Source organism: Propithecus coquereli, unplaced genomic scaffold (assembly GCF_000956105.1).
Source record: "Propithecus coquereli isolate 6110/MARCELLA unplaced genomic scaffold, Pcoq_1.0 Scaffold355, whole genome shotgun sequence".
In the NCBI taxonomy this organism is placed as follows: domain Eukaryota; kingdom Metazoa; phylum Chordata; class Mammalia; order Primates; family Indriidae; genus Propithecus; species Propithecus coquereli.
In genome coordinates this window covers 235,140-259,783 of record NW_012149230.1, presented here as the reverse complement: position 1 = coordinate 259,783, position 24,644 = coordinate 235,140, and the positions used below count along the sequence as shown (strand labels likewise).

The 24,644-nt window shown below is 55.7% G+C and overlaps 1 protein-coding gene across 1 annotated transcript in view; it reads left to right on the top strand.

The window, feature by feature from the left end:
• Window positions 1-150: 150 nt before the first annotated feature.
• Window positions 151-24,644, top strand: part of LRRC75A (leucine rich repeat containing 75A) — a 40,420-nt gene continuing 15,926 nt past the window's right edge. Inside the window, exon 1 of the mRNA XM_012651443.1 lies at window positions 151-402. Within this exon, the coding sequence (XP_012506897.1) occupies window positions 151-402 (252 nt within the window). The remainder of the gene's footprint in view (window positions 403-24,644) is intronic.

Below are 24,644 nucleotides of genomic sequence, written 5' to 3'. Positions count from 1 at the left end.
GCCCCCGCCCCCGCGCCGCCCGCGCGCAACAGTTCCCCCAAAGTTGCAGCCCGGGAGGCGGGCGCGCCGGGCGGCCGAGGGGCGGGCAGCCGGCCGCGGACGCGGCCTCGCGGCCCAGCGCGGCGAGTCCCGGCGGGCGGCGGCGGCGGCATGGGCACCCGGCAGACCAAGGGCAGCCTGGCGGAGAGAGCCAGCCCTGGCGCGGCGACCGGCCCCCGCCGCGAACGGCCCGACTTCTGGGCGTCGCTGCTGCTGCGCGCCGGGGACAAGGCGGGGCGCGCGGGCGCCGGCGCGGGGCTGCCCCCCTACCACCGGCGCGTGGGCATGGTCCAGGAGCTGCTGCGGATGGTGCGCCAGGGCCGGCGGGAGGAGGCGGGGACGCTGCTGCAGCACCTGCGCCAGGTGAGTGCGGGGAGGGGGCGCCGGGGCCGAGCCGGCCCTGGGAGCGCCCCGCCCCTTCCCGGGGAGGCCGGGGCGCCGGGGGCCGCCGCGTAGGGCCCTCTCCCGCGGGGATGGAGCCCTGTCTGGCAGCAGGTGCCTCTGCGCTCCCGCTGAATTTGGGGCCTCAGGGCAGGGCGGAGGAAGGCCGGCCGAGTGAGGCCCGGTGAGGGGGACCTGTTGGAATAATGTCCCCACTTCTCTCCGCAGGCAGAGGAGGCGACTGGTCTCCAGGATGGTTGGTGGGAGGGGATGCAGGGATGCATGCCCGGTCTGGTCCAGGGCTCTTTTCTTGCTTTCTACCCACTGGCAGTCACTCCCAGCCAAGGGTTCTCAAGGAGTGTACAGTTATCAGTTGGAACCCGGCCTCCCGAAAGGGAGTCCAAGGCCACAGCCCTGGGACTAGTGAGATTCCAATCCCTAGGTCGTTCACCCGCCTGGGAGGCGTCCTGGGTTGTGGCTGAAGGAGGAAACATTTCACCTCCCCTGACCAACTTTGGCTGGTCCTCAACCGTGAGCCCCTGGGGGAAGCAGGGTTTGGTTTCCTGCGTGACTACCTGGCCAGCAGGAACACAGGAGGCTGCCAGCACTCTGCCCTCTGCCTGTGCCTGCCCCGCTGGTTAGGGAGCAGACTCTGCAGATCCGTCCAGTTCCCTCTGCCTTTGGGCTGCCCTGGGGCCGATGGTGTTACCCACCTCTCTGGCTCCTTTTCCTTTATCAGTTTATTTTGGGGGAGGGCATGGCTGGTGCCATGGGTTTTGTTGTGTGCGAGAGAGACAGGAGGGTGCAAAGCTGTCCTTTTGTATCACCAAACAGGTTGTCTTGGCCTGGCTTTGGGGTAGACAGTCCAGGCCCCATATTCTTGCTAGATTGCCCCCGTTAGAGGTGGAGCCTTCTGCGGATGGCAGAGGGGGGTCTCGGATGACATTCCTGAGGCTTTTCCATCACTGATGAAAGAGGCTGTAAGAGTGCCTTCCTGGGAGGAGCTTCCAAAATCTAATCAGCCCCACATCCCTGCTGGATTTTGTAGCTCTTGACCCCACCTTTATCTGTTGTGGACTTGTATCCTGGAGCATCGTCCCCAAGGTACACGCTGCACAGGGAAAGGGAAGCAGAGACCTGGGGACTTGTGAAGACTCAGGGCTTCTGCTCCTGCCTCTGCTTTTCCAAACAACATCCAGAATGATGCCCGAGACACTGCTGGGTCCCCAGATACCTTCTCTGAATTGAATCATCAAAGAAAGATGACATTATGCACCACTTAACTTTAGCAACGTGTATTTCTTTGTCTTTTGAAAATTGGAAACCAATGTGTATGGCCTTTATAGTAACTCTTTCGCTTTCAAACAGAATAATGGATTTTCCATACCATCGAATCCTATTTGCTCACCAGGCACACCAGACAGTGAGAAGGTTTCACTGATCACGTGCTGTTCCCCGAGCACTGGGATGGGTGCTCTGGTGGATACAGAAGTGTAGAGAGATTGACAAGCCCTTCTCAGAGGGCGAAAGAACAAAGTGAAGCTAGATTCTTGAGGGCCAGTTGGAGACCCGCAGGAGGAGGCCGGACCTGAAGTGGCAGATACCTGGGGCTTCCAAGCCCCTCTAGGGCTCAATATGATTCCACGTCCAGGGGAAACCGAGCTTCCCCATTCCTTGCAGGAGAGTAGCCCCCTGCACCGTCCTTGAGACAGGGGGCACTTCCTCAGATTGCACGTGGGTCTCATTGGTATCCTGGAACCCTCCTCAGCTTCAGGACTTGGGGAGACTCATGGGCTAGGGGAGGGTTAGCAGACTTACCCCTTTTCTGCAAAAGTGGCGTGATAACATGCCCTCAGGCTCTGGGCTGTGTTGGGTTCCCTCGACCTCTGGCTAGTGGGTGAGAGCCGTGGGCTTGGAGAGCTGCCCTGTGTTGTCTGAAACGGACAGATCAGAGCCCCTCCAGGAAGTGGTCATGGGCCCGGGGCAGTGTGCAAGGGGAACACAGGGTGTCCAAGTGTCCGTGACAAACATTAGTGGTTTTCTAGGACCCTGAGGCCGTCTGGAGGAATGTCCAGCTGGATTTGTGCTATACACTGAAGTGGCTCTTTCTCCCAAATCGTATTTGCCTTCCCAGTTTCCTGCTCCTGTCTGGAGGCGGGAATGTTCAGAAAGGGAATGAGCAGTCAGTGAGGGACGTGGGAACACACCAGGCCTCGCCGGAGTCAGAGCAGGGAGAGCTTCTTCTTCAGTGGCACAGTGGGCAAAGACAAGGGTGCGCGGTACACTGCTGGGATGTTGTCCGGGACCCCCAGGTGGGCGTCGATGAACAGGAACAGGGCCAGGGAGTAGCAGCAACCAGGGCAGTAGCCATCGTCCCCCTTCCCCCCATTCCCACAGCACATTCTCCTAAGTTTAATAACGTGGGTTTGGTGCTTCGGATTTGTGTATTCCTGGAGCCACACGGTTGGAGGGGGACTGAGGATCCTTAATTCCCATGGTTCTTAACCTCTTGGCGTCCTTGATCTTTTTGAGGCCCTCAAAGAGCTACACACGGTCTTCCCAGACACATGCAGGAACACACACGATCTCCCAAGGGATTTCAGACTCCTGAAACCTGTCTACACGCTCCACGTTCAGAATCTCTGCTCCACTCTGCTGCCACCCGTCTCCCTGCTGTGAGGTGCTACGGCCTGGGGATTGGAAGCAGGGGCCCAGGACCATGTGTGGCAATTCGTGCTGGGCTGAAGGATTGTGGCTGCTGGGCGGCTTTTTCCAAATGCTCTTTTCTCATCTGAGGTTTATGGGGTGTCTCTCCAGTTTATGACTTGCTAGAAAGGTATCAGGGGGCTTCATTCAGTGCAAATGACCCTGAACTGTGACCAGGAGTGCAGGCAGGAAGCCAGGCAGCCGCCCTGAAGGAACAGAGAGGACCCCCTTCCCTTCAGGAGCAGTGTAATCTGAGAAGAGCCGGGGCCAAGGATCAAGCCACTTCCCGTCCCCAGTCTGCTGTGACCTTGGGCCCAGCAGATAACCTTTCTGAGTGTTTCCTCACACTCAGAGGGATCTGGGGCTCTGAGCAGAGCAAACGCTACGAAGTGTGCAAAATTGTCTTGGTGCTGCCAATCAAGACAGGTTCTCACAGCAACTGTGATACAAAATAGGAGAATCTGCCCTACTTTGGGTCTGGCCAGACCAGGGGCCACGTCGTGGTAGTCTGTCTCAGCCCAGCCTAAGGATTTTTTGGATTCTGTCTACCTGGCCAGGGCTCAGTCTGGATCCAGAGCTCACTGCAGGTTCAGAAGCAGCTGGAGTGGGTGCTCATGGGGACGTGAGAAGCCAGCTTTGGATGGGAGAGGCCATTTCTCTCCCCTTCCCTGGTCCCCGGTCCCCAGGCCTCACCCTTCCCTGGCGTTCTCTCCCCAAGTCTTGGGCTCAGGCGTGCCATCTTTAAGGAGCCCTGGTGAGGAAGTGACCTTCTGTCATGGAGAGAAGGCAAGTGTTAGGCTCCTGGAAGATGAGGTGTCATCCCTTCAGCCCAGCAGTTTTCCTGAGTCCCCAGAATTTTAGACTGGGTTGTTGGCCCACTTCGTGGAGCACCAGAACAAGGGGTCCATCTCCCTGGGACACACCCAGGTGAGGTGGCCCATCTCTTCTCGTTCCCATGAGGAGGGGCTCACTCATGTGGCTCACCCTCCTGGGCAGAGCTGTCCAGTGTTAGCCTACCTGGCACCCGCCACCCCAGCGTGTGGCTTCGGCCTGGATTCCTGGTTCTCTCTGCTGTTTGGGTGTCAGGGCTGGCTCCACTCTGTACCTGGGAGCAGGAGCCGCATCAGCTAATGCGAAAAAGAACCATCAGGGACCTATGTCACTTGCCCCTCAAGAAGAGCTGAAAAATGGACAAGCAGTTGGAGGCTCCCTGGAGATCTGGAGGCTGGGTGCTCTTTCCTACCTGGAGGCAGAAAGATGAGCAAAATGACCTCCGAAGGTCACCTTTCTCCTCCCACACCCCAGCTAAGAAAACCTCTTTAGGCGAGCAGGCTGGAAGGCCACCAGACAGAGTGGGGAGGCCCCACGCTGGGCCTGGCTCCTCTTCCTCCACCTGGAATGCACCTTGCCCTTCCCAGGCCCCCCCTCCTGGGCATGTCAGTCCAGGCTCTGAGATCCATGTGCCTTTTAGGCCCCGTCACCCTGGGCGGCATTCAATCTGTACAGTTTTTCCCCTGATGTCTGTTTTGTTTGTCAGACAAGGTCATGTGTTTCCTGAGGGTAAAGAGCCCCCCACTACAGCTGTCTATGGTAAAGCATGGAAAACCCACAGGCTGTGACATGCCTTAGCAAGTCTGTGTGCCGTGAGGTGAATGTACGTGTGTATGTCTGCTGCTGCCATCACAGTGTGTCCTCAGAAAGCACTTGGATTCCCCGGCTATGGCTGTGCAACTGTGGGCTGATTAGCAGGCTTGTTAGTACTGTCATGAGATGCGGCATGTTTGCTTTGCGTGTGGTTAAATTTCTGGGAGGGATGTCCATGGGGCTTGGCTGTTCCCGGCAGGCTGCCAGGCGGTGGTGTTCTTGGAGAGAGGAGTGGCATGGTGCCTGGCCTCTGTGGCACCATGAGATCCCATCCGGCAGGTGCAGGCTGGGGCCTCTGCTGTGGTGGCGGGAGGGAAGCAGAGCCTGCTGGGCAAGCCTGGCCCCCACGCGCCTGAGCTGTGCTTGTGCCGAATCACGTTCGTTCTCTCCACAAACAGAAACCTTCCTTTTTAGAATCCGCCACTTTCTGGGCTGGATCCAGGCATTTCCAGTGATAAAGGTGCAGAAGGGTTCCTATGTCACAGCCCGCTTCATTGGTTTCCCAGGCTGCCGGGGACACTGGCCAGGGACACAGCAGCCTCTGTAGTGGCCAGGCATGACCATGGGGGCTGTGGCTGGGCCGGTTATCCTGACTTCAGGGTCTGGTGAGGCAGAGGTGGAGTCCTTTCCCCTAGAACAAATGCCGCCTTCTCAGTGATGACCAGAAACTGCTTTGCTGTCTTCAGAACTCCTAAAGTGCTCTGGCCTCCGGATGGGTGCGCCTCCCACCGTCACTTCATTCCCACGTGGGCTTTCCCGAGGCAGCGGCGATAGGTCGGGTACTGGCACACAGTCAGTTTTCAGGAAATCCTTACAGAATGGACTTTAAATGTCTCGTCAGGCACACTCCCCCAGATCTGTCCCTGCCGCTGTTTCCCAGGAGCCAGATGGGTTTGGCTCAGACTTCTCCAGTGTTTCCACTCTGAGCACCGCCAGGGTGTCCCCCAGTAACCCGCAGGTTGGTACTATGACTCCTCCCCACACTCTGCTCCCAACGGCCCCTCCCTGCATCCCGCCCACCTCCTGCAGGGGAGAGGCTCCTTGCAGAGGGTTACCCAGGAGACCAGGTCTTTCTCGGATTCCCCCTGGGATACCCAGGGGGTGGAGTCAGCATGGGAGGGGATTCTCTCTCCAGCGTGGGGATCCTCAGCCAGCCGTCTGGCTCCCCTTCCCCACCAAGAGCAGTGCTGCAGGTGTATGAGAACATCACGCACGCACGCACGCGCCCCCCGGCTGTGTTCTTGCCGACTGTCTTAGTCCATTTGGGCTGCTATAACAAAGTACCATAAACTGGGTGGCTTATAAACAACAGAAATTTATGTCTCACGGTCTGGAGGCTGGGAAATCCAAGACGAAGGTGCTGGCAGATTCGTGTGTGGTGAGGGCCCACTCTCTGGTTCATACATGGCACCTTCTTGCTGCGTCCTCACATGGTGGCAGGACTGAGGGGTCTCTCTGGGGCCTCTTTGGTAAGGGGACTGATCCCATTCATGAGGACTCCACATCTCGATCTAGTCATCTCATGAAGGTCCCACCTGCTGATACCATCACCTTGGGGCTTAGGATGTCAACATCTGAATTTGGGGAGGGAGGAGCACAGAACTTCACGTCTGACTGTCCTGTCTTCTCCATTAAGAGAAACTAGAGGCAGGGGTGGGGGGCGGGGAAGAGGGCCTCCGTCATCTAAAGAGGCAGATTCAGCTGCTGCACCTTGGGCTCAGCACTGCTAGAAGGGCTGGGTGTTCTGAACGAGAAGAGACCTTGGCATGCCAGGCAGGGTGGGGACCTGCTCTCAGTGCCTGCTCTCCTCCCGACCCCACCCCCAGCCCTGGCCAGGCCCTGAGCTGTGCCCACGTGGCTCTCCGGGAGCGTTTCCCAGCTTTTTTTTTTTTTTTTAACTTTTATTAGCTCAGACTCCTGGCTGCTGCAGCCATATGGAGTTCTGCCGATGGCTGCTGCTCAAAGGGATGTGGCATTTTGATGTTTCTAACTTTATCTAAACCGGGATAGACACAGGAGTCCAGCTAAGAGTGGGGAGTGCCGAGTGTGTTTGTGTGTGTGTGTGTCTGTGTGTGCGTGTACACGCACGCATGTGCAGAGGTGGCCTTACGTCAGTCTGAGGCCTGTGCCCCTCTCCAGAGCTGCCCCTCGACCCTGTTCAGCCCTCGATATCCAAGGGTACCTCTCTGCCTCCTGCTTCTGTGGCTTCTCTTTGTGTTTCTTTCTGTGTCTCTTCCCTGTTATGTCTCCCTTCCCTGGGTAAGAAGCAGACATTTTTAAATGCCTCTTGTTAGCCGGCCAGATCTTGATCAGCTTCCCTTTGCAGCCCTCCCATCCTCTGCAAGTGGGGAGCGTGGCAGTGGGGCCGTGAGAGCTGGAAGGAGTTGGTGGTGGCCCAGGAAGGCGCCCCGGCTCGCTGCAGTTGTCCAGGTGTCAGCCGAGCCTTGGCGGACGGCAGGCCTTAGAGACACCCCTCCCATGTGTACATGGCTTTCTAGCCCATAAAGCAGGTTCTCGTGTTTATTTTGCTCCTTAGATAGTTTTCCAAGATTGGCAGGATATTGTTTAAAGCAAAAGAGTGGGTTTTTTTTTAATATTATAAAAGCAGTATACAATCATAGAAAAATGAGAAAATACAGATGAGCAGCAAAGAAAAAAATCAGTATATATTAATTCCTTTATTTGACAATCAAGTGCCTGTTCTTCCAGGCGCATTTCTAGGCACTGGGATACATCAAATAACCCACCAGGAAAAGACCATAGTAACACCTGTTCCCCTCCCTCCAGGGGGTGGTAGAGACCCCAGAGGTCGGCACGGTACAGGCACGCAGCCGGGCACAGAAGGGAGGCTGCCTTCGCTGGGAATTGGGAGCCCTCAGTTCTGGTCCCAGTGGAGACCCTAACTTGCCCGGTCTCTTCCCTTCTCTGGCCTCAATTTTCCCATCTCCAGAATAAAGGGGTGGTGGCTGAGATGACCACTGAGGTTCCACCAGGTGCCTGTGGTTTCAGAACATCCCATTCATCCCCACGTGTGGTCAGCAATTTCTTCCAGGCCCTGAGCCGGATTCACATTGGAGCCCTGTGGTCACCTGCCTTGGCCCCAGCAGGTACAAGAGCCAGGACACAGAGGTTCCAGGACACAGAGGGGACACAGACTCCTCCTTGCCAAGAGGTGCTGGGGCTGACCCCCGCACACTCGCTCTCCAGGCCACAGTCCTAGCTGGCCTACCCCTCGTCTGACAGAGCCCGAAAGGCCAAGTCACACAGTGCTAGGGACAGAGGCCAGGACCAGGGGACCTGCAGACTCATGTGAGCAAAGCCCAGTGTTGGCAGAGACCTGGGGGCCCTGTGAGCTGCGAGCCCTTCATCCCGCAGTGTCGGGAAGAGAGGGAGGCTGGGCCTGTGTCCAGCCTGGGCAGGCCCAGTGGGACCTGCTGCCCATGTGAGTGGGCACCTGGCTCCATGCCTCCCTCCGCCCCCTGTGGGGGCTGCCTAGGCCCCCTCACATCTGCCTCTCTCCCTCCCTCCACTTCCCACTCTGTCTTCCTTCTCCAAGGGCTCGCTCCCTGCTCCTCTGGATGGAGCCCGCCCTCGCTTCAGGCCTCTCTGCTGCCCACAGAGGCTGGACCTGCCAGCCCCGGTGGAGCTCTGGGGACCTTTGTCCTCAGGGCGAGAACCCTGCCTGGTGCCTGGCTGTACCCTAGTACTGGGGTCTTTCATTCCGCAGAGCCCCTGGGCACCTACAGGGTGGCTGGCACTAGTTGGGAGAAGTGGGGAAAGCAGGGTCGGCCAAGATTCTCATTTCTAGAAGGGCTCAGAGCAGCGGCTATGCCATAGAAGGCTGGCAAGTGACCGTAGATCTGGCCATAGCTGGCCGGATTCCAGCCCTGGCATTAACTCCAGGGCTGGGCCAAGAGCCCGAAGCAGTGGCCGTGGGGGCACATGCAGGCTTGAGGACAGGTACGCTGGCTGCTGGGCAAACCCTCCCTCCCACAGGGCTCATGAGTGGACACAGGCACTAGGCTGGCAGTGCAGGGAGCCACGTCTTCCCCCAGCTTCCCGGTCGGGGCTTTGCCTCACCTGCCCTGCCTGGCCCTCCCAGCAGCCCTCCACCCACTCAGCCTTCCCGCTGCCCTCAGCCCAGGGTTCTTCCAGAGCACACCAGGCCCTGTGGGGAACGCCCTGGCTATCTCTGGGCCCCTGCACTGCCCCCTCCAGGCATACATCCCCAACCCACAGCTGCTGTCCCTATGGAGCCACCACCCACAGCTACAGGCTACCCAAGGAGGCTTGCAGGGTACCCCTCTCCCACTGAGGGCACCAGACAAGGGGTAGGACCCCAAGGGGAACCCCGGAAACCCTCCCCACTCAAGCACACCATGCACCCGCAGGTGCCAGCACATGCAGCCTGCAAATCCCCTCCCTCCCCACCCACCCCCTTAGTCCTATCCATGCAGTCACTGCCTCTGAGAGCTCTGGGCTCAGCCCCCGCCCAGACAGAGAGGGGCAGGGATGGGGCTGGATTCTCTCCATGGTGCTGGCGGCAGGTAGGGGCCCAGAGAGCCTGCCCCACATCTGGACCTAACTGTCAGGATCCCACCCTGGACCTGGACCTGTCCAGCCCAGCACACCCTGTGCACCTGGCAGCCCCCCCACCTGCCCCTTCCCCGTGGCCCAGCCCTGTCAGCACCTGCCTCTGCCTCGCCTGAAGCCAGCTGGGGAGCCCTCCGTGGGTGCAGACCTTGGAAAGGGCTGCGTGGTAGGCGGTGGGGGAGGGAAGAGCCGAATGGGAACTGCAGGTGTGCCTGGGGAGGGACCGCTCTGTGGCTGGTGCCGGCTGTTCCAGCTGCCGTGGCCCCAGAGGAATCCCATCTGGGCATGAAACCTGTCTTTCCGATCTTTGCTCCTAGTAAATGGCCAGACTGGAGCTTCAGGATGAGGGCAAGCATAGGGCTTGGGAGGGCAGCATGTCTCACCTCCTCTGCTGGTGGCCGGAGTGCCTCCCCCACCGACAGACACCTGCTCAGCCCAGCCATCCCTGGGGGAGGACAGGAGGTGGCCAGCGAGTCCTCTTACACTACACCTGCCTGTACCCAGGGGTTAAAGATTCAAGCTCTGGGTTCCCGAGGAAGGGCCTACAACAAACTCAGCATGACTGTCAGGTGTCCCTGAGATTGGTTTATAATCTCTTACTTAGGGCTCCTACTGCCCTTCCTGTGGGGATGTTACTTCCTGCATTAGTCAGCGTTCTCCAGAGAAACAGAACCAATAGGGGATACATACGGACATAGAGAGCGAGCCATCACGCTTCCTCACTGCGTATGCGAGTGAGCGAGACAGAGCAGGGGCCACGGAGGAGGAACCCTGGTGGAGGGGGGTCTATTCCCACCTGGCACGAGGTAGGTGCTGGCACCAGGTGCAGTCCTATGGCCTTGTAATGTGCTACTTGACCACTTTGCACATGTGACCTCGCGGGCTCACTCCTGGCATTGGTCCTAGGTCACTGTCACCAGAGGACAGGCAGGGCTGGGATTTTAATGTCCTTAAAGGTCCAGAGGGCCAGATCTGCCTCTTCCTTCTCCCTGGAGGAAATGGAGGGAAAGGGTTCCCAGGGCTCCTTTGGTGAAGAGGCCTGCCACGGTCCGCTGAGATGTTCCACAGAGGCACAAACGGCCCAGAGAGGAGTAGTGGCCTGCAAAGGGCACACGGGCCTGGGACCAGGCGCTGGACTCCCGAGACCCTAGCCCACCCAACGGTCCCTGGAGAAGTATTGGAAGCTGAAGTCTGGGTCTATCTCAAATAACTCGGTGTTTTCTGAGCCTCCTTGGGTTGGGACAGGTGGGTCAGGTGCCCTCCTAAGGGCAGGGTGGAGGAAGGGCTCTGGGACAGAGGACCTTTTCTGCCCCTCACTGTTCCAGGAGCCAGCAGGAGTGGGAGGCAGGAAGGGGCAGAGCTCGGGAGAGGGGAGGAGTGGGGAGCCTCATTCCCTGAACATGTTCTCTAAGTGACACTTTTTCAACAGCCTGTTTTTTGTTTTGTTTTGTTTTGTTTTGAGACGGAGTCTCGCTTTGTCTCGCTTTGCCCGGGCTAGAGTGAGTGCCGTGGCGTCAGCCTAGCTCACAGCAACCTCAAACTCCTGGGCTCAAGCGATCCTCCTGCCTCAGCCTCCTGAGTAGCTGGGACTACAGGCATGCGCCACCATGCCCGGCTAATTTTTTCTATATATTTTTAGCTGTCCAGATCATGTCTTTCTATTTTTTAGTAGAGACGGGGGTCTCGCTCTTGCTCAGGCTGGTCTCGAACTCCTGACCTTGAGCAATCCACCCGCCTCGGCCTCCCAGAGTGCTAGGATTACAGGCGTGAGCCACCGCGCCCGGCCCATCAACAGCCTGTTTTTAAAGATACAGAGACAGTGGTGGCTAAGATGATGATGACCGAGCATTGGAGCAAGCAGAGCAGGATCTTGACCCGAAGAGCAAGTGTTCCAGGAAGGGGCAAGCTCCATGAGCTCGCTGCCTCCACGTCTGAGCTTGGCCATGCCTCTGCTCCTGGCAACTCAGGAAAACCAAGAACTTCAGGGTATAGAGACCATTCAGTGAGTGAATCCAAGTCACCCAAGGATGCCCATCACTTCGATTTCCTTCAGTGAGACTTAGGGCAGCTTCTAGCCCATACAGTGCCTTTGAGAGCGGTAGAAGAAGGCACCTCTCTGGTTGAGCGCAACTAGAGTCAAAGCTTGGTGAGTTCAGCCCCACCCAGACGCCCTTGTGTGGTGCACGCCCTGCACAGCTGTACTCAGCAGCCTTGGCAAGAATGCGCAGAAGTTTACAGTCTTTATAGCTAAGGCTGGTCAGGACCCCTCCTCCCACGCATCTCCTTGGGCACAGCCTTCTCAGATCACCTGAGGCAGGGAACAGTGAAACGGTTAGATGCTTGCCCTCTTTCTCCCAAATTGGGAAGCTGAAGCAATCGGGCATCTTCTAGAAGGCTCCAGCTCAACCCTCCTGCCTTCCAAAGGGCATCAGACAAAATCGAAGACACTCCGAGTGGATCTGGAATCACACCCAGTCAGGGACACTGGGGCACAGGTTGTTTTTTCTCGTGGGGCACCCATGGCTTGGGGCCCCCAGTGTCCTGGAGGTCCAGGAGTCCCCACATCCCCCACAGCTTCCCAGGCTACGTGCATTCCCGCCTCTGCCAGTCCTGAGGGGAGTAAGTTCTGAATGCGCCACCCCTGCACATAACCTCTGCTTCTCCAGCCTCCGTAATTCCAGTCGACGCGTTCCTCCTAGGACGTGCCAGTCTTCCAAACTTTTTATTATTCTCAGCTGCAGACTTGCGTTTTCCACGTCCTGGAGTTGTGGGGTTTCGGAGAGAAAGTAGTCTCACGCAGCATCCTCACTGTGGGGTTTCCAGACAGATGTTGGCCCAGAGACCATCGGGAACACAGAGGGGTTGGTTTGGGATGTGAAAACTCAGACACGAGAGAGAACAAGCTACCACTTCCCGAAATTCCCACCTCCCAGCGATGGCCAGTGGAGCAGGGTGGGAATGAGAGGAATGGTTTGGGTACAGCACATCTCAGAGACAGGCTGCCATGAGCCAGGGACAGGGTTCCCTGAGGGGACAGGGGACCTGGAGGGGCGTTGAGAAGGAATTTGAGAGGCTGCTGTAGAAAACTGGCAGGAGGCTGGTTGGGAACGTCCCCAAGTGTTCTCCCTGGGCCGTGCTCTAGTGAAGAAGTCAACCAAGGGACACCTTGTGGCTGGGATTCTGGGATGCTGGGGCAGGGAGAGAGACCTGGGACCCTGGCAGAAAGCTCAGAGCCTCTGCTACGCCTGTGGCTTTGACCCCCTGACCTCACCCACCTCCACTCCCACCCCCAACTCCAACCCCTCCCTCCCAGTGTCTCTCCAAGCTGTGTACAAACTTGGTAACCTCCCAGAAACCAAGCGAAGGCCCCTCCCTTCCCTGAGGACACCACCCCCGCCCCTCCTTTCCGGAAGGCTCACTGGCCCCTCTTGCTGTGGCCTGGCCCCTGTTCCTTCCACCTATGGGGAGAAGCAGCCCTGAAATAGTAACGGCTCTGCCAGGCTTGGGGGACCCCCACGGCTCCTGCTAGGAAGCACTCAGGAAGGGCATCTGTGGCACCTTTCCTGGGCCAGCCCCTGCCCTCCTCACTGCCCAGAGAGTGACACGTAGTCCTTGGCGATTCCATTTTGAAAGGCCTTGGGGAGAGCAGCCAAGCGTGGAGAGGAGGAGGAGGAGGCAGGCAGGGCCTCACCCTCAGCCAGGGATCCGGGGACCTCCCCCCTCCTCCTCGCCCTCCCGCTTCCTGCCTGGAGCTGATTCGAGCTGGAGTCCTCATCCAGCATGACTCATCTCTGCTCACCAGAGGGAGGGCAGCCAGAGGTCTGAGTCCGGATTCTTGGAGGTCTCGCCTTGACCTTGCCTCTGACCTTGAGATTGAAGGCAGTAAAGCCCCTTAGCTTGTTGTGATGGTTAATTTTGTATGTCAACCTGGCTAGGCTGTGGTTCCAGTTTTTGGTCAAACAGTAGTCCAGATGTTGCTGTGAAGGTATGTTTTAGATGTGATTACCATTTAAATCAGTAGACTTTGAGTAAAAAAAGCAGATTACCTTCTATAATATGGGTGAGCCTCATTCAATCAGTTGAAGGCCCTAAGAGAAAAGAGAGGTCCCTGAGGAAGAAGGAATTCTGCCTCCAGACAGCAATGTCAGCTCTTCCCCAGGTCCCCAGCCCCCATCCTGCCCTGCAGATTTCAGACTTGCCAGTGCCCACAATCGTGTGAGCGAATTCCTTAAATCAATTTCTCTCTCTCTCTCTCTCTCTCTCTCCCACACACACACACACACACACACACACACACACATACACAAGTTTCTTATTGGTTCTGTTTCTCAGGAGAACCCTGACTAATATGCTACACTTAACTGCCGGGGGCTCTGGGACCCTCCTGTGCCTGCCACTTGCTCACTGTACGAGAGCCCGCCAGCCCTCAGCTTCTCACTCTGAGAAGTGGGCTGTTCCTGTGAAGTCTCCCCTTCTTGGAAAGCAGCGTTTTAGGGAGCCAGAAGGATCCTCTAAGTCTGTGGTCCCCAACCCCCGGGCTGCGGACCAGTACCGGTCTGTGGCGGGTTAGGAACCGGGCTGCACGGCGGGAGGCGAGTGGGGGGCAAGTGAGTGAAGCTTCATCTGCATTGACAGCCGCTCCCCATCGCTCACATCACCACCTGGGCCCCACCTCCTGTCAGATCAGTGAGGGCGTTAGATTCTCACAGGAGCATGAAGCCTACTGTGAACTGGGCATGCGAGGGACCAGGTTGTGGCTCCTTAGGAGAGTCATGCCTGGTGATCTGAGGTGGAGCTGAGGCAGCGACGTGAGCACTCGGGAGCGGCTGCAAATACAGATTATCACTGGCAGAGAGGTTTGACCGCACCGTAAATGTAATGCGCTTGAATCTTCCCAAAGCCATCCCCCCACCAACGGTCTGTGGAAAAATTGTCTTCCGTGAAACCAGTCCCTGGTGCCACAAAGGTTGGGGACGCTGCTCTAAGTCATTCCTCCGCCTCTTTGCCGTTACCTACAAATCATCTGACACTGGACCAAACCTTTCATTTAAATTGGGCAAAATTTACTGCAGAGAGGGAGAAATGGACTTAAATGCATTCACCAGAGGTATAAACAACTGTTTATATTATGTTCAGATTATTTCCCGAGCAGAGGGATTAGGAGGGCGCTGGGGTGGATGACAGAGTGCCGAGAATTCGAGGAATGTAGGAGCCTGTGGACCTCGGGGACCATCTGGCCCCAGACTTTCTGCAGAATTCCAGTCCCACAGATGCTCTGGAGAAGCCAGGGAGGGGCTTGGGAAGTAAGTTTGGGAAACGCTGCAAGTGCCACCTCCCTTTCGGAGAGTTATGACGCACAGTAGCCAAAATGTCCAACGGGAGAAAGAAAATGGATATTTGTTGAATTCTTTGTGTCCCACACCTGTGTGGTCCATGTGCCTCCTCTGCTGCTCTCTCCCACTCCCGCCACTGCAGGAATGAGCGGTGCGACCCCTCGTTCGTAGGTGGGGAAGCTGTGGTGTTTAGGGCAGGCTTGCCGGGGTCCCACTGTCACTTGGGGTTTAACCCAGGACTGGGACCAGGTCCTGAGCCACGTCTGAAAGTGGGCCAGCCCCTCCGTGCAGCTCGGTACGCCTCCGGCTCTGTTTAGATTTTTCTGAAGAGAAAGCACCCTTTTGGTGTTTATTTGTTGCTACTGCTGTTTCTTCGATTTTAATTAAATTATACTTGGCAACGGCTGGGGCATCTGTTTCCAGAGGCCTGTTTCATGCAGAGGGTGTCATTTTTAAAGACTTCAAAGTTAAAACACAAACAACACGCAGTCATGAAGCCCCTTGCTGAGCGAAGCTGCCAAACACTCCAGCCCAGCCTGCTGAGTCCTGCTGGGCCGGGCAGACCTACGGCAATACTTGTCGCTATTAAGAGGGCTAGCCTGCTGGGAGGCCTGGCTTCAGAAACCTGCAGGGGCTGCATGGCCTCAGAGGGGCGGAAGAGAACCCACTGTTCGCCCCCACCCCTCAGCCAGGCTGGGCAAAACGCCATCAGCAGTTTCTTGGCTTGGACCTCCGCAGACAGCCCTCCCCAGCAGTATCTGGCTGGTGTCAGTCAGCTGGGTGCTAATAGGCACGTCTTTGGGTGCCAGGCTCATGGGCCTAGGGGGGGTAGCAGGCACGGAGCCAGGCTGCCTTGGGGAGGCAGCCTCCAAGACGGGGACCGAGGCTGAGCAATGCCCACCTTAGCTCAGCCGTCAGCAGGAGAGTGAGGAGGCCTCACCTCTGGATGGGGCTCCTGTGCGATTGGGTGTTCTTTGGGAGAGAGGGGAGTGCATTGGTTGCTTTTATTACTTTCGCTGGTTTGCTTTGCTTTGGTGTCTTCCAAGCCTGAGCAGCGTGCCTCTGACTCTCAACCCAGTAGTCCTCCCTCTCCAGATGCATCAGTGCTCCCCACCCTGGACTGTGCAGGGCTCCCCCTCATCTGCCCAATCCTGTTGTTGCTATTCTGGGGGTGTGCACGCACACACACATGCCCAAATACACAGACTCTTTACAACCACTTGGATTTTCTGATTTAATATTAAATATATATCGAAGTGGACTTTGGGAGGCCAAGGCGGGAGGATCACTGAGGCCAGGTGTTCAAGACCAGCCTGAGACCTGTCTCTACAAAAAATAGAAAAATTAGCTGCGCATGGTGGCCTGAACCTGTATTCCCAGCTACTCAGGAGGCTGAGGCAGGAGGATCACTTGAGCCCAGGAGTTTGAGGTTGCTGTGAGCTGCTAGGCTGATGCCACAGCACTCTAGCCCAGGTGACAGAGTGAGACTCTGTTTCAAAAAAAAAAATACATATATATATACATATAGGTATATGTGTATATTAGGCATATGTGTATGTGTGTATATATATAAATGGAAAAATTTAAACCTAGTGTTTCCTTAAGCTTTTAAGTTGAATGTACCAGTTTCATTATTCTGCTTACCAATCTGGTCAATTTAAACAATTGCGTTCAAGGCTAGAGGGTTTATAACTTAAGTAATTAAATTTCTTTAAATATCTCGAAGTGATTTTTATAAACTTAAGATACCCAGTTTTCTTAAGTTAATAAATACACATCCTAAAAAGCAGGACTTTCCCAGGTTCCTAAACAGTTCTTAAAATTTAGTGAGTTAAGCTTATAAATACGATGACTATTAAGTTCTCCGAAACGTTTCAGAACTGTTACAAACTCGGCCAAATCCTCTTTCCGTGTTCTGCTTAAAATCAGTTACCCACTTTGAACTGGGATTGGAAGGCCAATCTGTTAGATACTCTGATATGCCTAATTCTCTTAAACATTACCAACGTGTGAAATGCCAGATTTTTATATTCCTAAGCTTATCTGGACTTGATTTCCTTCAGTATCTCCCTGTTTCATTCTAACCCTTTGTGGGCTAAAGACGCCGTGTCGCTGTCCCAGAGGAAGTAATTCCAGCAAGCCCACGCATGCAGTTGCTTTTGCACCCCCAGTGCACCCCCAGGAGGGTGGTCCCAGCCCTTGTCTTCCGGTAAAGTGACTGTTTCCTCTTTCTCCAGCCTTCAACCCCCCAGGCCCTCATCACCAGACTCCTCCTCCCACAACCGGTGGCTTCGGCGCTGGATTCGGTTCTTTTTGTTGCTTGATTTTTTCGTTTCCGAGTTCTTGCCCTGGTCTTGCAGCTATGCAGCGGCCTGCTCTAGGATGCCAGGACCTCGTGTCCTGGGCCACGCCAGTGGTGAGAACCGCAGGGAGTCAGAGGGAGACCCTCAGTAGCCCCTCCCCTCATGGTGCAGCAATCCCGCTGCCGTGGTGCCGGCTGATGTACGTATTAATATATTTCTGTCTATTTCCAATGACTGCGCTCACCCCTTTTTTTTATTATGGTAAAATACACATAACATAAAATTTAACATTCTAACCATTTTTAGGTGTACAGATCAGTGACATTAAGCACATTCACAATGTGCAACCACCACCACTTTCCCTCTCTAGAACTCTTCCATCTTCCCCAAATTGAAACTTTGCACCCATTAAACACTAACTCCCCACCCCCTGTCCCCAGCCCCTGGGAACCACCACCCTACTTTCTGTCTTTATGAATTTGACTTCATTGAATGATGAAAGACTCCAGGTCCCTCCTGTAAGTGGAATCGTGCAGTATTTGTCCGTTTGCAACTGGCTTACTTAACATTGCTTAATGTCCTCAAGATTCGTCCTTGCTGTGACACATGTCAACATGCCCTTCACCCCTTGTTTTTAAATGTTCTTTCTCATATTGAGCTGAGAACCCCCGAGGGGTCCTGTAGGAAGCATCTCTGACGGCCAGCTCTACCTTGGGAGCAGCCAGCAAAGCAGAGTGTGTCGGGGCTACCTGCGCCTGCAGAAGCCCCGGGGCTGCAGAGACAGCATGTGGATCTCTGGCCCTAGGGGTCCTTGATTACCCACAGCTGAGCTTGATCTTTTCCCCTTTTGCCGGGTGTGCCCCCTGGGGAAAATGCCACCTCTGTCCCCATCGGTGTGTTGGTTTCCTAGGGCTGCTGTAACAAAGTACTACCAACAGAGTGACTTAGGACAGCAGAAACGTGTCTCTCGCAGTTCTGGAGACCGGAAGTCTGAGTCAGGTGCGGGCAGGGCCACACTCCCCCCTGAGGCTCCAGGGGGGATTCCGGTTGTTCCCCTTCCTGCTTCTGGTGGTTGCGGCCACATCACCCCCATCTCTGCCTCCGCCTTTTCTGGGTCAGTCTTCCGTCTGTCTCCTATAAGACACCTGTTTTGGATTTAGGGTCCACCTGGGTAAACCAGAGTGCTCTCATCTCAAGATCCTTAGCTAATCACATCTGCAAAGACCCTTTTTCCAAATGAGGTCACAGTCCCAGTTTCCAGGAACAAGATGTGAGCGTGTCTTTGGGCGCCCACCATTCAGCCATGTGTGTCCTGTATCCATTTCTCTATCCACTGTGTGCGTCTACCCCGGGTGTCCCCTCCCTTCCCCATGGCACTTTATGACTCTGTCCTTCTTCCAAAGAGACCTTTTGTCTTCCTGGAGAAGCAGCTCTTATCTGTACCTGGCTCCTTCACTCTGGGATGTCCCATGTTCTCTCCCTAGTGGCTTCCTCAGGCTACGTTTCCTTAACAGCACCTGACATTTCCCTTCCTTCCCCTGGGAGTCCCCTGGAAGACAAGCCGGAATGCCATAGGGAAGGGGGCAGGAGTCCAGGCACCCAGCTGAGGCCGGCATTCCCTGGCGTGCCCCTCCCTCGGGAGCCCAGGGTGTTCCAGAGGAAGGAGGAGGGCGCCCGTTCTGCTTCCTGCTTGCCCTCTGGACTCTAATTAATTTCCTTCTGGCGGACTGCGTTTGATTACAACCTCATTAAGCAGTTTCGCACATGCGGGCTCTTGCGGTTTCGATATTGATGCTGTCTACCTTTGCTGGTTAATATTCGGAGCTGCTGCCTGCCTGCTTCCCGGCTCTGCTGTGGCAGAATCTGTGGAGTCACGCCTGGAGGAGAGAGACAAACCGAGCTAATTTCCCACGGGGCCTTCCTTCTGGGAATGGGATTTCAAATGCGTCTAAAAGGGAAGGGGGGTTGAGATTTAAAATAGAGCCTGCCTGGCAGCCTGCTCTGTGGCTGCTCCCAGCTTTCCCCTGAAACACCTAAGATACACCAGAGACAGACGAACACGCTGGGACATGCTGGGAACACTGAAAACAAAGACAGGTGGACAGTCTGAGAGGAACCTCCTTTCACCGCCAGACACATGGAACTGGTCCAAGAAAGACACGATCCAGGCTCCCCTCAGGAGTCTGAGACCTCCTGAGGAAAGGGGGGCAGCCGCTCTTTGCCTCCATCCAAGGACTTCATCTATCTGAACGTCAGGCAACTGGCCCTGTACCGCGCGGGTGATGATTTAGGGGTAGGAACAGGGCCGCCTCCCTCTCCCTTCCCCGCACCCTCTCCCACACCTCTGTCCGCATCCCTTCGGAGGCAGCAGCTCCGGAAAGCACCAGGCGAGAAGGGAAGAGAAGGCAGTCACAGAAGTGTGGCTGCTGTCCACACACATCCGAAGTCCAGCGTGGCTAGTGGGCTTGGCCGAGGACAGGAAATGTCCTGGCGTACAGACGCTATTGCAGATTTCCGTGGACTCCACTGTTAGGAGTGTCGGAGACCCGGGCTGTGAGGTGGGTGAAGATGTCCCTTCTCAAGGTCAGAGTCCTGTCAGTTCAGTGCATGAGATGCAGCCCGGGGCTGGGGTCCCGACAGGCCAGCGCCAGAGAGGTGAATTCAGCTCCTACCCAGGAGGACAGGGACAGATGTGCCGGTAGATATGGGTCTCACTCGATCTCGCCACCTTCGAGGGTGAGACAGAGTCTGGAGAGAACGCCTGGACGTAGGATAAATGCCCTGCAGCCTGAACCCCGACCTCTAAAACTGAGCTACAGCAGGGTCCAGGAAAAAATGAACTTCGTGGGCAAAGAACAAAAGGCCACCAGAGGAGGCCAAGCTGAGACGGAAAAGAAAACCAGCAGGATGGGGAGATTGACAAGTGAAGTAAGAATTGCAAGGAAATGAAACACTAGCCGATTTGGGGTCCTCCCTGGAGACGCAGGGATGGCGGCGGAACATGACATCAGTGGCTTGGAAGGCGCACTGAGCCCTCGACGAAAGTCTGTGATGCAAAGAATACAAAAAAAGATCAACACGGAAAACTCAGAGCCAGTGTCGGTTTTCCTGAAGAGAAGCGAGGCTAGGAGAAGATCTGCACATGCAGAGGGAAGGACCCCAACACTGGAGGTAAATTCAGCGAAAGCAGACCCATGACTGCACGCCGCGGCAACAGATGACAGAGGGCAGGAAAGAGGCCAGATGCGCACGCCCTGCTCTGCGCCCTCCTGTCTCAACAAGGCGCGTATGCCTGCCTGCTGGGACCCAGGCCCTTTTTCAAAAAATTGTAGTAAAATACACACATAAAATTTACTGTCTCGACCATTTTTAAGTGTACAGTTCAGTGGCGTTAAGTGCATTCACTTTGTTGTACAACTGACCTATGGAACTCCCTTCATCTGGCCAAACGGAAACTCTGTACCCATTAAACACTAACTCCCCACCCCTCTGCCCCCAGCCCCAGCACCCCCACTCTACTTTCTATCTGTGTGAATTAACTACTCCAGGGACCTCGTGGAAGTGGAATCACACAATATACATTCTTTCGTGTCTGGCTTATTTTCCTTAGCATAATGTCCTCAGGGTTCGTCCCTGTCATAGCAGTGTCAGGGTTGCCTCCCTCTTTAAAGCTGAGTCATATTCCATGGTAGGGATTGACCACATTGTGTGCTCCATTCATCTGTCACTTCCACCTTTTGGCTACTGTGACTAATGCTGCTTTGAACATGGGGCTACAAATGTGTACTTGAGTCCCTGCTTTCAGTGTATTTGGTTCTGTATTTCCAGAAGTAGAATTGCTGGATTATGTGATAATCCTATGTTTAATGTTTTGGGAACTGCCGTACCATTTTCCATGGTGTCTGCACCCTTTTGCATTCCTACCAGCAGGGCACAAAGGTTCCAATCTCCCCATATCCTCACCAACTCTTGTTATTTTCTGGGATTTTCTTTTGGGACTTTTTGGATCAGTCAGAGAAGTTGAGTTGGTTTGTATTAGGAAGAGCAGAGCTGAATGCCCAGAGGGCTTGCGGATGGAGATGAGAATGTGGGGCAGGTGGCAGCAGGAGAGACAGGGAGGGGTTTTAGGAGTTCGGGTGTCATGAGTGGGGTGCCCCTTTGATGACTTTGAGTGATTGCTGTAAAGATATCGGGTGCTTTATGGGCACCCTGCATGTTGAACTGGTGTTCCCAGGAAGGGGACAGTGTGTGGGCACTTTCCAGGAGACACAGCGGAGGGGTTAGAGGCCAAGACAGCTCTACAGGCACCAGGGCTGAAAAAGCAGCTAAAGAAACAAAAGTCCACCTGCAGGACTGGAAGCCCGAGGGCAGTGGAGTGTGTCCGTGGCATTTTTCAGGGTGTTTCTGTTGAGCCAGCTTGTCTTCAGAGGTGACATCAGCATGGAGGAGTTTTCAGGTCGGCCAGAGCTCAGGAAGGAACCACCGTGCATTCCTTCTGGGGCGAAACATACTGGGCCACGTTCGGCTGTGCAGGGACACAAGATCAAGGAAACCTCGAGGAACCAGGAGGGGCTGTGAGCATACACACTCGGTGCCAGTGCCTTGCACACACATCTGCAACCCGAATGCAAAAGGCCAGGTGTCACCATCTATGGGGCCGCTTTGCATTTTCAAAAATAGTAATAACAGTAACCAGGATCTAAAATCCCCAGTTATACCAAGAAAGCTAAGAAGAAGAGGGAGCAGCTCTCAGGCAGATGTCGAAATTCCCCGGGGACGCTCCATCCCAGCCCCTTTCCTGAGTTGTCCCCTTAAACGCTACATGGGCTCCTCATCCACGGCGCTGGCTCCCCAGCGCCATTGCTCACTAGGTGGAAAGTCCAGGGCCAGTCCCTTGGGTTGGCTGTGACTCCTGCCAGACACCAGGGTGGGCACGGGCTCCTCTGGACCTCTCAGCACCACCACACGGAACTGTGTCTGCAGACCGGGAGCCTTGCTAACGTGTCAGAGTGACAGGGGACAGAGCTGTGTGTCAACAGTTTTCCCGGGACCCCAAGGGACAGCCTGGAGAAGCTCAGCCCTTCCCAGGGGTTCCCCAGCTCCTAACCTGGCTCCCCACCCTCAGCCTCTTTCTCCCAAGGACCACATTCTTCTAAGCCTGCGGCTCAAAGCGTTTTTGGTTTCGGGGTCCCTTTATACTCTTAAAAATTATTGAAGGCCTTAAAGAGGTTTTCTCTATGTGGGTCGTATCACATATCTAATGCTAGTTACCGTGTTAGATATTAAAACAAAGAAATTTTAAAGATTTCTTTATTCATTCATTTAAAATTAATACGTTCACATGCGGAAGAAATAAATTTTTACAAAAATAACTATTTTCCAAAGGAAAAAAACTTAAGTCAGAAAAGTGGTGTTGCTTCCCGTTTTTGTGACTGTCTTGCACGCCTGGCCTCCTAGAAGACAGCTGCGTTCTCAGCGGTGCTGCCTCTGCATTCGGGTCTTGCAGCAGGTTCCCTGATGGAAGAAAATCTGGCACCACACAGCTATATCGACGGAAAAGAGGACCCAGCTGTGCCCTTAAAACGGTTTCCATGGCTCCTCCCCAAGGTCTTCGGACACCACTTTGAGAAATGTTCTTCTAACCCCACCCCACCCATGTGACTCTCTACTCACTTTTTGGAAATCCATACCCCTAGTCCCGGGCCCCATCTCTGGCCCCATTGCAGCGAGCCCCCAAACCCGGTTATTTGCGCTGCGGCCGTGTGGGGCCCCCTTCCTCGCGATGCGTCTGCCGCAGTGAGTGACTCAATGCCAGGCCAGCCACACTTGCTAAGCGTCACTCCCCTCCAGCGGCGACTCAGGCGCACCTGCTGGTATTCCCAGACTTTCCAATGAGGAACTGCCACATGCCTGGTTCCTAGAGGGGGTGCGGTTCAGACCCATGGTGAGGAAGATGGGCTTTTCCTCGATGCCTCATGCTTTGCAAGGCAAACCAGCCCCGCCAAGGCTGGGGCCTGTAGGAACCACATCCGCATCGAGTTCTTCACGCCCCTCATGCGTGCAGCAGGCCTCGGGTGCCCCCCATCTCGTCCTGAGAGCCAGGGCAGAGCGGAGTGTCAGAGTCCCCGTGGGCGGTGTCAGTGCCGGCCATGTGCAGAGGCAGAGAGGGCCCCTTCCTGGGGCTATGGCCCAGGCTGCAGCCTTCTGTGACACCTGAGGGTCTGGTGAGCTCCCCCCCTTACCCAGCCCCTTGAGCAGCCCCCAGTGGGCGGGGACACAGTCAACCCAATAAACTGGCTTGTGGGGGGTATGGAGAGGACACCAAGGAGACCAGATGTGGCCAAAGTCCTCAGGACCTGAAGTGCCCTGAAACGGCACAAGCGTTCTGTGGACCTAGGCGGGGTAGAAATAGGGAAAGGAAGCAATCAAGTGTGAGCGGCCTCTGGCCAGTCTCCATCTGGTTTTCCCTGCTGCAGCCCTGGGACCTTGGGGAGCCCCACCCCAGCTGGGAGGGAGTTGGCCATGACTCAACAGTGACCCAGAGCTGCCTTCTTGGGAGACCCCCGCTGCCCTCCTGTGCCTCCCTGTCCTTCCCCCTCCTAAGCAACAACTGCACGAACCCAGAAGGCAGCACTGCAGAGAGATGGAGCCGCTGTCAGCACGCTGGGCGCCCAGGTGACAGGTGGAGGTGATGGCGGCAGCGTGGCTCTGAGGAAGGACATTCAGCATCTTCTCAGACCTGCCCCAGCCTTCTGAGTTGGCACCTTTGGTTTTCTTCGTCCTTCCAGGACAGGACGGCCTCAACTGGCCTTGAAATGGGGAGGGGGGTCTGGGAAGATGACACGGGGCTGGTAGGAGCATGAGAAACCTGAGCGGTCATCTAGTCAAGGCTCTTCAAGCTTTTCTTCGGCAACAGAACTGCTTTGTGTGTCTGTCTGTCTGTCTGAGCTGCTCAGCTAAGCGTCGTGGCTGCCTCTTCTCGCCCTGCTCTTGCCCACCTTTGCTCCAAGATCTCGGAATACAGCCCGATAACTACTAGTGCCATTCATCTACCCATTTCGCAGATGGGGAAAGAGGTCCCAAGAGGGAAGTGGGAAGTCTCCTGCCACAGACTCACAGTGAGCTGGGCTCCAGCCAGGGCCTAGAATACAGCTTTTTCTCCCAGGGACATCTGGGGACAGGCAGCACGGATGGCTGTAAGGGGAGACCACTAGGTGCCAGGGGTACACACAGAGGGAGATATGCAGGGGCAAAGTGGAGGAGGGACAGAGGCTGGCATCACATCAACAACCACACAGGAGTGTCCCAGCTTGCAGACAGCCTGTAAAAGAAAAACTATTCCAACCCTCTGACCTCCTCCCTGTGGCTACAAGTCCAGTCTCTGACCTTGGCAGTAACCACCCATTTCCACCCTCTTCTTCTGCCCTCCTCCCCCACCTCCCTGTTCCAGGGAAGGGGAGACTTAAGCCGTAAGCAGGGTCTGGCTGGGAATCCAGATGCCGGACCACAGCCCCTTTGGCCACCCGGGCCTTCTGAGACCTAAAGACACAAGCCCTTGACTTTCAGCCTTCCCACCTTCCCAGCCTCCTCCCACCCCAGGGAGGCGCGGCTGTGATTCTGCATGTTCCTGGGTGATGGTTTGTGT